Source organism: Rhipicephalus microplus, chromosome 10 (genome assembly GCF_043290135.1).
Source record: "Rhipicephalus microplus isolate Deutch F79 chromosome 10, USDA_Rmic, whole genome shotgun sequence".
In the NCBI taxonomy this organism is placed as follows: Eukaryota; Metazoa; Arthropoda; class Arachnida; order Ixodida; family Ixodidae; genus Rhipicephalus; species Rhipicephalus microplus.
In genome coordinates, this window is record NC_134709.1 from 90,968,970 (window position 1) to 90,981,878 (window position 12,909).

General features: G+C 48.8%; 1 protein-coding gene across 1 annotated transcript in view; it reads right to left on the reverse strand.

The window, feature by feature from the left end:
- LOC119181162 (multiple PDZ domain protein) overlaps positions 1–12,909 on the reverse strand; it is a 354,670-nt gene that overhangs the window by 317,540 nt on the left and 24,221 nt on the right. The window contains exons 4-5 of the mRNA XM_037432350.2: positions 8,803–9,096; positions 7,638–7,873 (exon numbers count right to left, since the gene is read on the reverse strand). Coding sequence (XP_037288247.2) covers positions 7,638–7,873; positions 8,803–9,096 — 530 coding nt within the window. The remainder of the gene's footprint in view (positions 1–7,637; positions 7,874–8,802; positions 9,097–12,909) is intronic.

Consider the following 12,909-nt stretch of genomic DNA (forward strand, 5'->3'; position numbering starts at 1 on the left):
CTGACCAAGAGCAGCTGAAAGTTGACCTTCTTCCACAGTTTACGTGTCAATGACTAGCCACAAACTGTTCCCTACAATATTCAAAAAGTTTGTGACGTTTACATCCACCAACGTAAAGAAAGATCATTCTTTACGAAAGCTGAACTTTCTTACGTTGATCCGAAGGATCAGCTTACAACAACCGCTCATTCTAGCGGTGTAGTTACCTGCCACCAACACTAGTATCCACCGCAGCTATCCTGCACAATCTGAAAAACCAGGGTTCAAGGCAGATTCAAACCTACGTTTTGTGCGTGGTAAGTATTTTCGTCACCATTCACAACAGCAACAAAGTGTGCAGCTGCACGGGTGCACATGCGGCCTAAAGAATTTAGAGTAGGTACTTCGCTACAATGGAACCCCGATTACAGTCGGACATGGATATATCGAACTCTAAGGAGATTGCGAATGAGTTCGATATATGGGAAATTCGATATAAAAAATACAGGTCCCGAGAGCTTACCTGTAGCAGACCATCCCCTAAAATAGGGGCATTCAAGACTGACAACTGGTTCTGCACACACCTCGCAACAGAATGATTTACTTGCGTGAAAAGAATCCCTTATCTTAGCCTGCTTCTTCATTTTTGAAATGAAGTTGAGGACGCTTGTCTCGATCTTATTAAGGCAGTCCAGGTGCCACAGCTCTGTTCTCTCCATGTGGCCAATACAATGGCGAATGACGTCGAGCGCCGCTGCCACTTCAGCAGTGGAGTACAAGAGTGTAGCCAGCACCTCATCCAGATGATCCTCCTAGTCACATGAGCTGTTGGCCTGGGCATCTTTTTTCCTTGCGACCGCAGCTACTACATCCTCGTCAGCGAGGCTCGCAATGGCCTGGACATTGCAATACGCTTACACGAAATCGTCCGCAGACACTTCGTGTGGAACTGCAGCCGGGAAGCGGGACGACAACTTGCAAACACGTTGTCTATGCGCTCGTTGTCGTCTTCAGCGGTTTCTGCAAGTTCCACCGTCTTGAAGCCTGCCTTGCAGAAGCAGTTGACCAATGTGTCTGTCTTCACGTCTCGCCAGGCATTGAAGATCACTACAGGAGAAAACTTCGCAGAGATTTTCGGCCACTCTTTCGTCATCCACTGCTGGATGTCCTGGCTGCTGACAGCTTCGCTTTTGCCAGACATGGTTTTGCCAAGGATGTTGGAGCGCTGCTTAAATTGCGGAAGTCACCTGGTGTTGTCGGCCAAGTTATTTCACTGAGTGCAACAGCAAAGCATTTGGCCTTGGCCATCAGCATAGGGCCATCCGCCGAAATGTTGTTCGCCTGCACCTCTAAAAACCAGGCATAGGGTGCCTTTTCTACATTCCTGTGAGCAGGAGAGCGTGCACATGACAGTCTCTCGACGTTCCCTGCTCCACCGCCTTTGCCTTGATATCTGCTTTGTTCTTCAACAAAGTACTCAGAGTGTCACGTGGTATCCCAGAGTCATCCGCGACGGTCGAACACTTGTCGCCGGTTTCAACACGATGAATGGCCTTCAATTTCCTCACAAAGTCAAGGGTGTTGTGCTTCATGACCCTGGCCCTACATGACCCTACATGAGAAGTCGTCAAATCAAGGAGTCCACAGCGGCTTTGCACACCACGCACGCAAAAGAGAAATGCTGCACATGCGATGGTACGTGAGCGATGTGACAACTGAAGCAACAAAGCACTTGCAAAGCGATTGCCACCTGCGAGGGCAACAGCAAAAGGCGCGAGCTGTGGTTGGCCGATCAAAAAAAGAATAAAACACAAAATTAAAAAAAAAAGGCGGAAAGAGGAGGACATCGCCTTCTTCGTTCCTGCTCTCCGAGCCGACGAGTACGCGGTGAAAGCATGAGAAAGAGAAATAGAAACAGAAAAAAAAAACATTAAAAAAAAAAAACGTTCCGCAGAGTTTGTGCAGTCTGAGCTCTCTTGCCCTTACCTTTTTTTTTTCGAGTTTTTCGGGTTTTGGCGGAGGCGTGGTGTCGCGGAGGTCGCCGAACGCTGTGAGTGCCAAAACGCGCCTTCCAACCCATGCGAGGAGCCACGATGCCATGGAGATCGCAGGGCCTGAGAAGTGCCATAGCACACCTTCCAGCTTGCGCGGTGTTCGATATATGAAGGCAGGTAAAAATGTCGTTTGAAATAAACGTGCGAATTTCTATACTTTTTACAAAGAAACTTCAAGAGGACAACTTACGAGTTCGATATACCTGAAAATTCTATACATGTGGGTTCGATATGTCCATCTTCGGCGGTATATGACTTGCATGGGACCATACAAAACGGTTGTATAATTCGAGCATCGTATACAGTTGAGCCCGCTTATAACGAACCTGAGCGTGACACGGCATCCATTCACTGTATCCCGAAGTTCATAGTAAATTAAACACAGCTTTTAAAAAAAGTTGCGAGTGAAAACACAAACTTTTTTTTTTGCTCCAAAAAGTCCGTGATGCACATGTTTCGAAGAGCAGAAGCGATAAGGGCGGTCTCGAGTAAAAACGGCAGTGTGCTCATTCATCAAGGTTCGTGGCATAAGCTGCATGAGGCACTGGCTTTAAAGTTTCGTCGTTTTTGCAATCCGATTCCTCGAAATTGCTCTCGCCACATACTTCATTCACGATGCCCCAATTAGTGCACAGTTCCGCAGTGTCGGCATCATCATCGGCCGTAATTAAACCATCGCAACAGATGTCCCACCCACTCTCCCAGGTCGGAGTCGACGCGCTGCCACAAATCCCCGCCGCAGTTCGGAAGCTTCAGGCTCGGCATCGGGCCCGACGTTGACGAACTCGGCCTCGGGAAAACAGTTTTGCGCGCATGTAGTCGTCACTGTCGCCCACGAAATATTCACCACTTCCACAGCTGAATACCAGGATGCCCGAACCGGTAAGTTACCGTAATTACTCGAATCTAACGCGCACCTTTTTTCCGGTTAAGCGAGTTCATAAGTCGCATGCGGGTTAGAATCGAGTACGAACAAAAAATTACGGTCAATCTATTGCCATCGGCAAATCCAAAATGGCCGCCCCCTACGTGCGTCGGCATGGCGCGTCGGCCATTTCTGCCTATGTGTTTCCCATGTGCGGCACTTCGTAAGTGTGCTGAGGATTTCGTCATCTAGTAGTGCATTCGCATCGATGGCGTGGAAGGGCCAACTCCAAAAACTCGAGTGCATGACGATGTCGATTTTAAAGGAAAAGTCATCGCGTGTGCAGAAACGGACGGAAATCGGGCCGCATCGCGGTCGTTCGGAGTTCCCGAAACGTGCGTGCGGGACCGGCGGAAACAAAAGCAGAAGATTGTCGACAGCAAAGCTTCACGCAAATGCTTCAGTGGACCACAGCAGGGTCGGTTTCCGCAAATTAAAGAGCTGCTCGGCGAGTATGTGCTTGAGCAGCGAGTGGCACAGCGGCCCATGACGACAGTACTGCTCCAAGTGCGGGCTATGCAATTAGTCTTAAAAAACGGTCTAATGCGGAGCCAGTTTAAAGCGAGCAGGTGCTGGCTAACTAACTTTATGAAGAGGAAAGGCTTTTCCAGTTTTCAGAGGTTCGTCCTAAACTTGCGGCGCAACAACGGCTACCTGCTTGGGCAAATCGGGAATGCCGATCAGACGCCTCTTTACTTCGACATGCCTGGCACCAAAACCGTCGAGAAGAAGGGGGCGAAGCAAGTTTGCGTGCTGACATCGGTCCACGGTAAAACTACAGTGACGGCAATGCTCTGTTACACGTCAGATGGGCACAAGCTTCGCCCGTACCTCATATTTAAATGGAAGACGCTCCCGAAAGGAGTCATTTTTTCGAATGGTGTGATCATGCGGGCCAGCGAGAAAAATGGGTGGGCGTTGCAATCGATGTCTTCCTTTTTTTTTTTTTTTCGTGGTGGAAATCGGGTGCGCGTTACAATCGAGGGCGCAATAGAATCGAGTAAATACAATAGCTGCTAAGTAGTCAACAGCTACGTGCAAGCGCTCCGCAATGCGGCACCTAACGCGCGGATTACACTCAAGCCAAGCGGTCACACTTTCGATGTTTTGTTGAGCGGCAGGAAAAAGCGTGCTAGTCCTCCCGTCAGCTATCGTGACCACACACACACACACCAAGAGCAAGCAAGACGCGCGCACACAACACACATGGCAGAACGAGTGGAACAACTCTGGGCCCGTTTCCAGTCAGAAAACGAAACTAATTCGAGCCAGCGTGGCACGCGTTGTGGAGCGGAGGAGATGGGCGATGGGGTTGTGATCAAGAGAGGAGAGAAGAGCAGACTTGCGAGAGAAGGGCAAGAAGTTGCGATTAAAAAAGGGGAGAATGCGGCGGGAGGGCGATCTTGAAAACCAAAACACACGAGAAGGAGGCAGGTTGGGTAGCTTAGTTGAAATGTCCGCGAAACTAGCACATAGAAAAACTTAGAAAGAGTGCCTGCGCGCGCAGAAGTCAAAGCATGGCCGCCTAGATTGGTGCGCGCGGCGGGCTTGCGTGGCCTCACGAACTTTGATATTTCGTGATTCATTCCGCGCGAATTAACAGCCGTGTTCCCGCTTCCGCACGCGCGGAAGGCATGCTGAGCTGAGTGCGAAGTGAGCGAGAGCAAGTCCTAAACTTGAAACAAATCGAAAATCATCAGAGTCGGTGGGTAGCGTACGCGCGTGCACTCGACGCAGACTATCGGATAAAGTCGGTGGCCGCCGATGTTGGAAAATGGTCTGGTCACTCCAGACGGCGACGCCAACGACAGACAGTACCAGCGATCAAAAACAGGGTAGACAGCCGATTGGTCTTCGAAAAATCGGTGGCAGTGTGAAAACACGGACCTCGTCTGGTGATGCGGGGTGCTCAGAGTAGCAGGGGGAAAAAGGACTGAGGGGTGCGTAACAAAAAGCAGTCGGGGCATGGAGGAAGGAAACAACTTTCCTTCCTCCATGGGTTGGGGAGAGCGGCAACTAGAAGGTCGCGGAACAATAAGAATTTCGCCGATGCCTCATTGGTGGTCGAAATTGGTTTCCCGGGAAGTCGGCATACCGCTGACTACGTTCGCTGTAACCGATCAGCAGCGCTCAGGGACGTTCGTTGTAAGTGCGATTTTGTGCCATTGAACCAATGTAAATTTTTACGGTCACACGGATATTGTTCGTTTTAAGCTAAAGTTCATTTTAAGTGGGGCCGTTATATGTGGGCTCGATAGTGATCGAAAAACTAAAGATAAAGGCAGTGACACTCAGCCTTACCCAAAAAGCAGGTACAGACCATTTGCCCAAGCCCACGGCACAACCTCGGGATTCTCCAAGGGAGGTAGATAAAATTATACTTGAGAACGGCAGCATTACGTCATTGGATGTGCGAGGCAATCTTTATTCTCAACTTCCAAAAAATCGAATCCAACACATATCTTTCTCTCGATAAATTGAGTCCAGGAATCCCCTTCGCATGAAACTGAAATCGTGTTGTTAACACCCTCCAGTCAGAAGGGTCAGACACAGCGTCATCAGCATCGCAGAATGCCGACAAGCCTAGAGTTCCCCGTAGAATGCCTTCGTTACCTTCGTGTGCAACTGAGCTTTGCTTGCTGTAATTTGTTGCCTTGTGAAGTGCAACTAGTGATGCCCCACTGCTATTATGAACGTTGACGTGAAGTGAAGGTTATTTTAAAAGGTGAAAATAGCTGCGTCCCGCGCTTTTGTACGCTCAAGCCTCTGACTGCGAGTGCCACAAAGGCACTCGCAGTACGTCGACTGAAAAAAGTTTCCACGAACTGAAAACGTGAAAATATCGAATTTTCGGCCAGCTGAAGCTACCCTGTGTGGCTAGAGCTTGTTTAGGTAACGATTCTGGATACACACGTAATCAAGGCGCACGCAAAAGATCATAAACTTCCAAGGGAATAAATTTTCCTATTTATAACGACATCCTGTCTCACTCTCTACTTCTTTATTTGTCAAACTAGGAAAACGAAGTTCATATTCTGCACCCTAGAACATTGGTTGACCTTTAATTCAAGTAAACGTGCTTTTTTCTTTTCTTTTGGACGAAATCGAAAAGTCATCATAAGACTCAGTCATCAGCCTGAAACTGCATCGTATAACCAAGAATTTGAATACATTGTTTCTATGGGGACTTTGCCAGGACTAAGCCGGGGATCGTATATGTTATAGAATGATTAAAGTGTTAGCCAGCGTCTGCTATTGCGCGGCACTTCATGACGTCGCTGTGGCTGGATCATATAAGGCTCAAGTGGATTGACGCGGCACTAAACACTCTGGTGTTCTTGGACCTGTGTGCTGCGTCCAGTTTGTAACACTGGCAATGAAGATGGGATGTATTTGCTCAAGCCTGCCTAGCATCGAATAGCCACCGGGAGCCGACATCTATGGGAGGCATTCCTGCAACATGAAAGCTATTGGAGAAGGTGCTAGGACATTGCACTGGCTGTCTACCCAATGCACCAGGTGTCTGCATGTGACACGTAAGTTCTTTTCACAGTGGCAAATGATGTGGGCCTGGCAATGCAGCAGCGAACAGTGAAACGTCTAGAAGGCTATAATACGGTAAGCGCCTCTCCACTCTGTTTTTTTCTGCATACATGTCGAGGTTGGGATGACATTGCTGAAAAGAAAAAACCCTTAGTATTTTTGGTAGTGGTCAGAGTGGAGGTGTGTGAAGCACTGGAGAATTTGGTTGTACCATCACGTCCTGAGAAGCAGACTTTTGATGAAGTCAAGGTTCTATTGAACAACCATTACAACTCCCCCCCCCCCCCCCCATATCAATTATAGCTGAGAGGTGTGGGTTTGACCACAGGGTTCAGCTTGAGCACGAAAGTGTAGAAGACTTTATCACTCAGATGAAGCCTTTGACTCGGAAATGTTATTTCCGCTGTACTTTTTGAAACCGGACGATTGATTGCATAGTGGGTACCCCACAACTGTATTCGCAGAGATCCTAAGAGAGTTAACAGTGACTTCTATGAAAGCCACTCCATAGCTTATGTAGTGACTATGGTGTCTTCTAGGCAGGCCTGGCTTCTTCTTCATATAGATTTCTGGACAACTTTTGTTCAGTGCGCAGCACTCTAGACACCTGGCTTGTGATCTATCCACTGTCTCATGTCGCATGGTCATGCAGAGGTTGATACAGGAAACCTAGCAATGCTCAAAGCCAGTGCGAAATAAACCAGCCAATTCTAAAACAACATAAACATCAGAAGTAACCAAAAATTATTCGTAATAATCGACTCAAAACCTCAAGAAACGCCTCTGAAAAATTGGCCTGATACGTGGTCCAAGCAAGAGAGGACAGGGCACCCCCACCTCAACAAGCGCACGATTGGCCAGGGAATCACCAGGTTGCCCACGTTACACACTTCCTCAGGTTTCAAAATTGTGGAGCTGCACTTAGCCCAGGATTTATAATTACACCCACACAAGAATCATTTTCCCTCATATTTAGCACGTTGTTTAGAACTACACACAGGCCCACACAAGAACTGCATTAGCACAGGATTTTAGTCGCTGCTCGGGTTGTCATCCCCACGCGTAGCCATCGGGCACAGCTGCGTGAAGAAGACAAACTGTGGCTCTACTACAGCAAAATCCGGCTCTGCACTCACCGCTGGGCGATGCCGTTTGGCTGCAGTTCCTGGACAAAGATCCCGAGCTCGCCTCTAGACGGTGACCGCAGTCCGACGACGCTGAATCCCAAGCTGGCACCGGGCGGCCTGGCCAACTCCACACGGAGCACCTGTCGCCCCGCTGCGCCTCGCACGATCGCCCGCTCAAACTCCTCCAAGTAGCCCGGCGTCGTCACCGCTCGGCCTCCACAGTGCACCACCGACGACCCACTCAGCTGCGAAGAAGTTTGTTTCATTTTTTTCATTTGTTTCATCAGAAGCAAAAAAAAAAAGATGGTCAGAAATGCACGGTTTATTTGGAAGCACAAACAAATACAGTGGACTCTACATAAACAGAAATCTCTTTAATGAAACTGCTGCTGAAGCCTCTAAAGTGATTGGTTTTGTACTTGAATGCTCCACTGTTTTTCATCTTTCCATAAACGGAAACCGTTTATTTGTGCCCGGCAATCTGTGCCCAAACTTACGCCAGACTTGTGCCTGGCAAGTAAAAGCAATACACGTTGTGCACTGACAGTGGTGAACAGAAGTGTCAGCTGTTGGTAATCTGATCATCTCTGGAACGTGTCGTCATTTATACGTCAGTCATCGGACCTTCCAGCATTACGAACGGTGCTCGCGTAAGCTGTAGAACTGACTGTGACCGTTTGCACCCGGCGCGTCATCTTATCAGGAAATCTAAAAAAATTATGAAGCTTCCAGAACGTTATGTGGTCTGTAAGGAGTGCTTCCCACAGTTTTTGTGGATGAAACTCGAATAAAATCCTTTACAAGAGACACTGATATAAAAGACAAATGGGTATAAGAGACACTACTGTGCCTACAGCTCTACACTGAAATACATGTTGATAAAAAATACGCATATGTGGTACCCTGCATAAAAGACACCTCATATAAAACACAAGATTGAAGAATTGCTTCACAGTGCATGTCTTTGATACAGGATTCAACTGTACTTCAGATAAGGCAAGAATTGCGCATGGCAATATCTTGTTTCAGTATTCCCTTCAAGTTTCAAGAACAACACAACAAATTAGAATAATGCTTAAAAATGCTCAACCCCACCTCTGTAAAATCTTCAATTTGTAAACATTAACATAAATTCAGGGAAGTCAACAGGCATCAATGGTGGAACTGTACTGACCTCAGGCGAGTAGTGCAGTGCGGCCCCAGTGGCTGACGCTGAGTGCGAAAGGCTCTGGTCGGCTTCGGAGCTCGGCTCGCAAGAGTCCGAGTTGTTGTTATTGTTATTGTTGTCGTCTTCCTCTTCGTCCTCGTCCTCCTCATCTCTGGCCTCCTCGTGGTCGATCTCATCCTCGCCCAGCTGCACGGCGCCCGCACCGAGGGTGAGGGCGCCCGTCTGCGGGCAAAAGTCGAAGTCGTTGGGCAGAAGCGACGGGTGCCGCTGGAGGTGCCGTCGTAGCTGAGAAAGTGAATCCTGCAAGATGCAAGCCAAGCACGTCTCGTTGTTTAATTAGGAAAAAAACTCAAAAGTCTAAACACAGCAACATAAACTACACCGATATATTTTCCCGTGTACTATGTTTCTGGTGTCCGGTACGTGCAAGAGTTCCACAGACGCCGATATAATAGATGCCCCTCTACACATTCCCACAAGGTTACAACCTTAAGCGTTGTGAACTGTTGTTGCACTTAGATACATGCTAAGGAGGTATAGCACTCACCAACTGAAACATGACATAATTTTTTTCTTCAGCAACGTAGGAGCTCGTTCATTAAGTCCCTGTTAATTCAAAAAATAATTCAGCCATTGCCTGGCTATGGAGAGCATATGTATTCTTTAACGGCATCAGACTATCAATAATTTAGTCACATTTTTCTGCAACCCAATCAATTCAGACAATCCTCGGAGCATGTTAAGGACAAAGCATCACAAAAGAATTTGCGTACTGAAATGGACGTGGGCTTCCCGAAAAATGTGGTCACCGTGAAGGTTTGATGTGAGGTCATTGGGTAGTAATCCACAGAACGTCTGTTGATTGCATCTAAGAGCAGCGAAACCGGCCATTTGGCCAACAACTTTGTGTATTTGGAAAAATAAGAATAGAAGAATAGAAGGCCTTGCAATCTTTGTTCATCGGTGTCGGGCTTATGTGTCCTTTGTTCAAGGGCTGCCGTCAAACACAGTACGTGAGCCTCGATTGGTCAGCGGGGTGCAATCATAGCTATATAATCACAACACATCAGTCACCATGCAAAATTATGCATTAGCCAGGCTTATTCAGCAGCAGATGACATACCTAAAATTGTTGTTGTAACTCTGGGGGTGTGCCCCGCATACGTGCCTTCAAACTGCATGGATACTACGATCGTGCCTTCGGCAAATCCAATTTTATCCATCGAGAATGCAGCACTCCATATTTGAATAAAAGGCAATGCCCGCACTGTTACATAACTCAAACATGGTGGAAGCTGTTGAAGAGCTTCAGTTACAGTCCTAGTGCACAAAACTCATTAGCTACATTATGACTGATGTACGAACAACCAGTTGCCGACCATTCTTCTGCCTAAAGAACTATAGCGTGCGCTAAGCCTGGTTGCAGTGGTGGCGTTACACAAAAAGGTATGCGCTAAGACCACTATTCGGCTTCAGACACTGAGGTTTCAGGTCAAGTTCCCATTGTGAGCGAAGATGTGAAGGACTAAAGTTGTGGCTTTCCAACTGCTTGTGCAAAATGACTACTGTATTTACGCGTGCGCAAGGAATATGAAAATGCACTGATGTATTTGACACTTGTTATAGCTCTTTTTATACTTATTGTAGTGAAGCATACAAACTAACGCGTATGCACCTTCAGAAGAGAACGAAAAGCCCCACGCTCTGTGTCACACCGGTCCCGTTAATTAGGGAGGCGATCGCCGGGCTAATTCCAAGGGCCGAAGTATCGGCCCCCCGAACCGCACAACGAAAGCGTGGACAATTTAGAAGTGGTCCTTTTTGGCGCGCCAGCGGACGCCGGCTGTGGCCCAAAGAACAAGTCGGAGCCGAGAGTTGATAAACAAACAAAATTATATTCTCAATAATGGCAGATCGAAAACAATACACAAGTATGCACACTCCACAATAGTTGAGTACAATATGTCACTAATCAAACAACAAACTATACAGTACAATAAGCCACACTCGAAACAACGGACACAGACAACAATACGCACTACAATGCAGTCGCATGCATTGAACAACCAAGACACTTAAAGACTAAAGAGATAGAAAACCTATTCAGTCCAAAGTCCTTGGAACAAAAGTCTGAATGATACTCTTCCGAGAATCACTCACTCAAAGTTCAGCGTTGTTGTCGTTCCGCAGCCCTCGAAGTTTCTCTTCCAGGAAACCTCGCCGGAGTTTCTCTTCCAGGAAAACTCCCGTCTTCAATAGGCCACTCTCCAAGCTTCAAACTTCTTCGCCGGAACACGTCGGCTTCACACCCGCAGCTGTTGCCACGGGTCTTCGCTCGATAGCGGTAAACACACGCTCTTGCCTGTAGCCGGAGCCTTCACCCCTCAGGTGGAAATCCTCTTCATCTCCGGCTTCGTCCCTACGGACCAAAACCTTCGCCGACTACACGGCGGAATCCCTACGCGCTCTGGCGCTCACTTCCGTCTCCTCCTGCTTTCTCGTCTCGGCGGCTCGATTAAATACCTTCCGCGCCACCTTCCAGAAAGTTCTCCTCATTTCGTCGGCGCGATGCGCAACGAAGGCTGGGGAGAGGTGCGAGACGGTTCGACTGCCCTCCGCGTCAGATGACTCATCTCGGCGTGGCCACGCCTCCTTCGTTCTAGAAAAATCGCGGGCTTGCTCGGCCGCCGTTGTGGGGTGAGGAGGTTCGTCGATGAAGCCACGCTTCTGCGGGGAGAGCGCGCGCCCGGGGAGCCTTGGCCGTTTGTTTTCTTTTTCTTTCCCTTTTTTTTTTCTTTTGACTTCGCGGCGTTTCTTCCGCGCGTTACCGCAAGAATTTGCGGCGCGCCTATTTTTAGCGCTCGTTCTGTGACACTCTGATTGTGCGAGAACTTGTGCCGCCTTTGCCAGATTTGCTGTACGACCATTTTCCGTTGTGACCTCATTGCGACTTCTCTGATCGAATAAACATCACATTTGGTGGAGGCTGCTGAGATCCTTAAGCAGACCTGGAGCTCCGCTCTCGCAAGTTGGTCGAGAGACCACCGCACAACATGACTGACGCAGTCGCCAACCAGCCCCTACCAGCACAGCCAGCCAGCACCATCGGCTGCCCCGTCTACCTGCTCCGGCGCTACCTGTCAATGGGACCCACCGATCTTCAGCAGCACTGGTGAGCAGGACGTTGAAGACTTGCTCTCTTTGTACGAACGCGTAAACGCCAGCAACTAGTGGGACGACGCCTCTAAGCTTGCTTATGTTAGCTTTTACTTGGCTGAAATCGCTAAGCTTTGGTTTACCAACAGTGAAACCGCCATTGCCAACTGGTCCACCTTTAAGACCCTCGTGACTGAAGCGTTCGGCCGACCGGAGGTCCGCACAACCTGCACCACCTTCACCTCTCAGCTACGCAGCAATGGTCGTGCAGCCCTCACCACATCCAGTCTTCTTATCGGCTCCACCTCCTCCGGCCTCGCCTCCAGTTTACAGGCCCCCACCTCACTTTTTCCGTCAATCTAATGAGTGGCGCACCCGTGACAACCGTCCTATCTGCTTCGCGTGTGACATCCCTGGCCTTATTGCACGCCTCTGCCGCCGCCGTCCCACACCTGCGTACGCCTCCTTCGAAACTCCTACCTACGCGCGGCAGCAGGCCACCATGTCTGCATATGAACAAAGGCATTTCGACTCGGATCGTCGCCTATCAGCTGCCCGTTTTCCATCCCCTCGTCGCCGATCGCCATCGCCTATGAGTCGTCGACCACCTCCCGAGGAGGATAACTAATCAGTGCAGTTCCGGGGGGCAAGAACTGCAACTTCTGCGCAATTTTCAAAGCCTCCATTTTTGCTGCAAAATGTTATTGATGTCGATGTTGAGGGAGTCGCCACACTTGCGTTAATTGATACCGGGGCCACCGTTTCTGTGATGAACGCAAAATTTTGTCGGAGACTGAAGAAAGTGACCACATCTCTCTGTGGCATGGTGCTATCCATGGCTAGCCCACATCGCATTGATCCCTCGGCTGTGTGTACGGTGCGCGTCGTCATCCAAGACGTTTTGTACATCGTCCGATTTTTTTTTCTACCACCTCGCTCTCATGACCTCATCCTGGG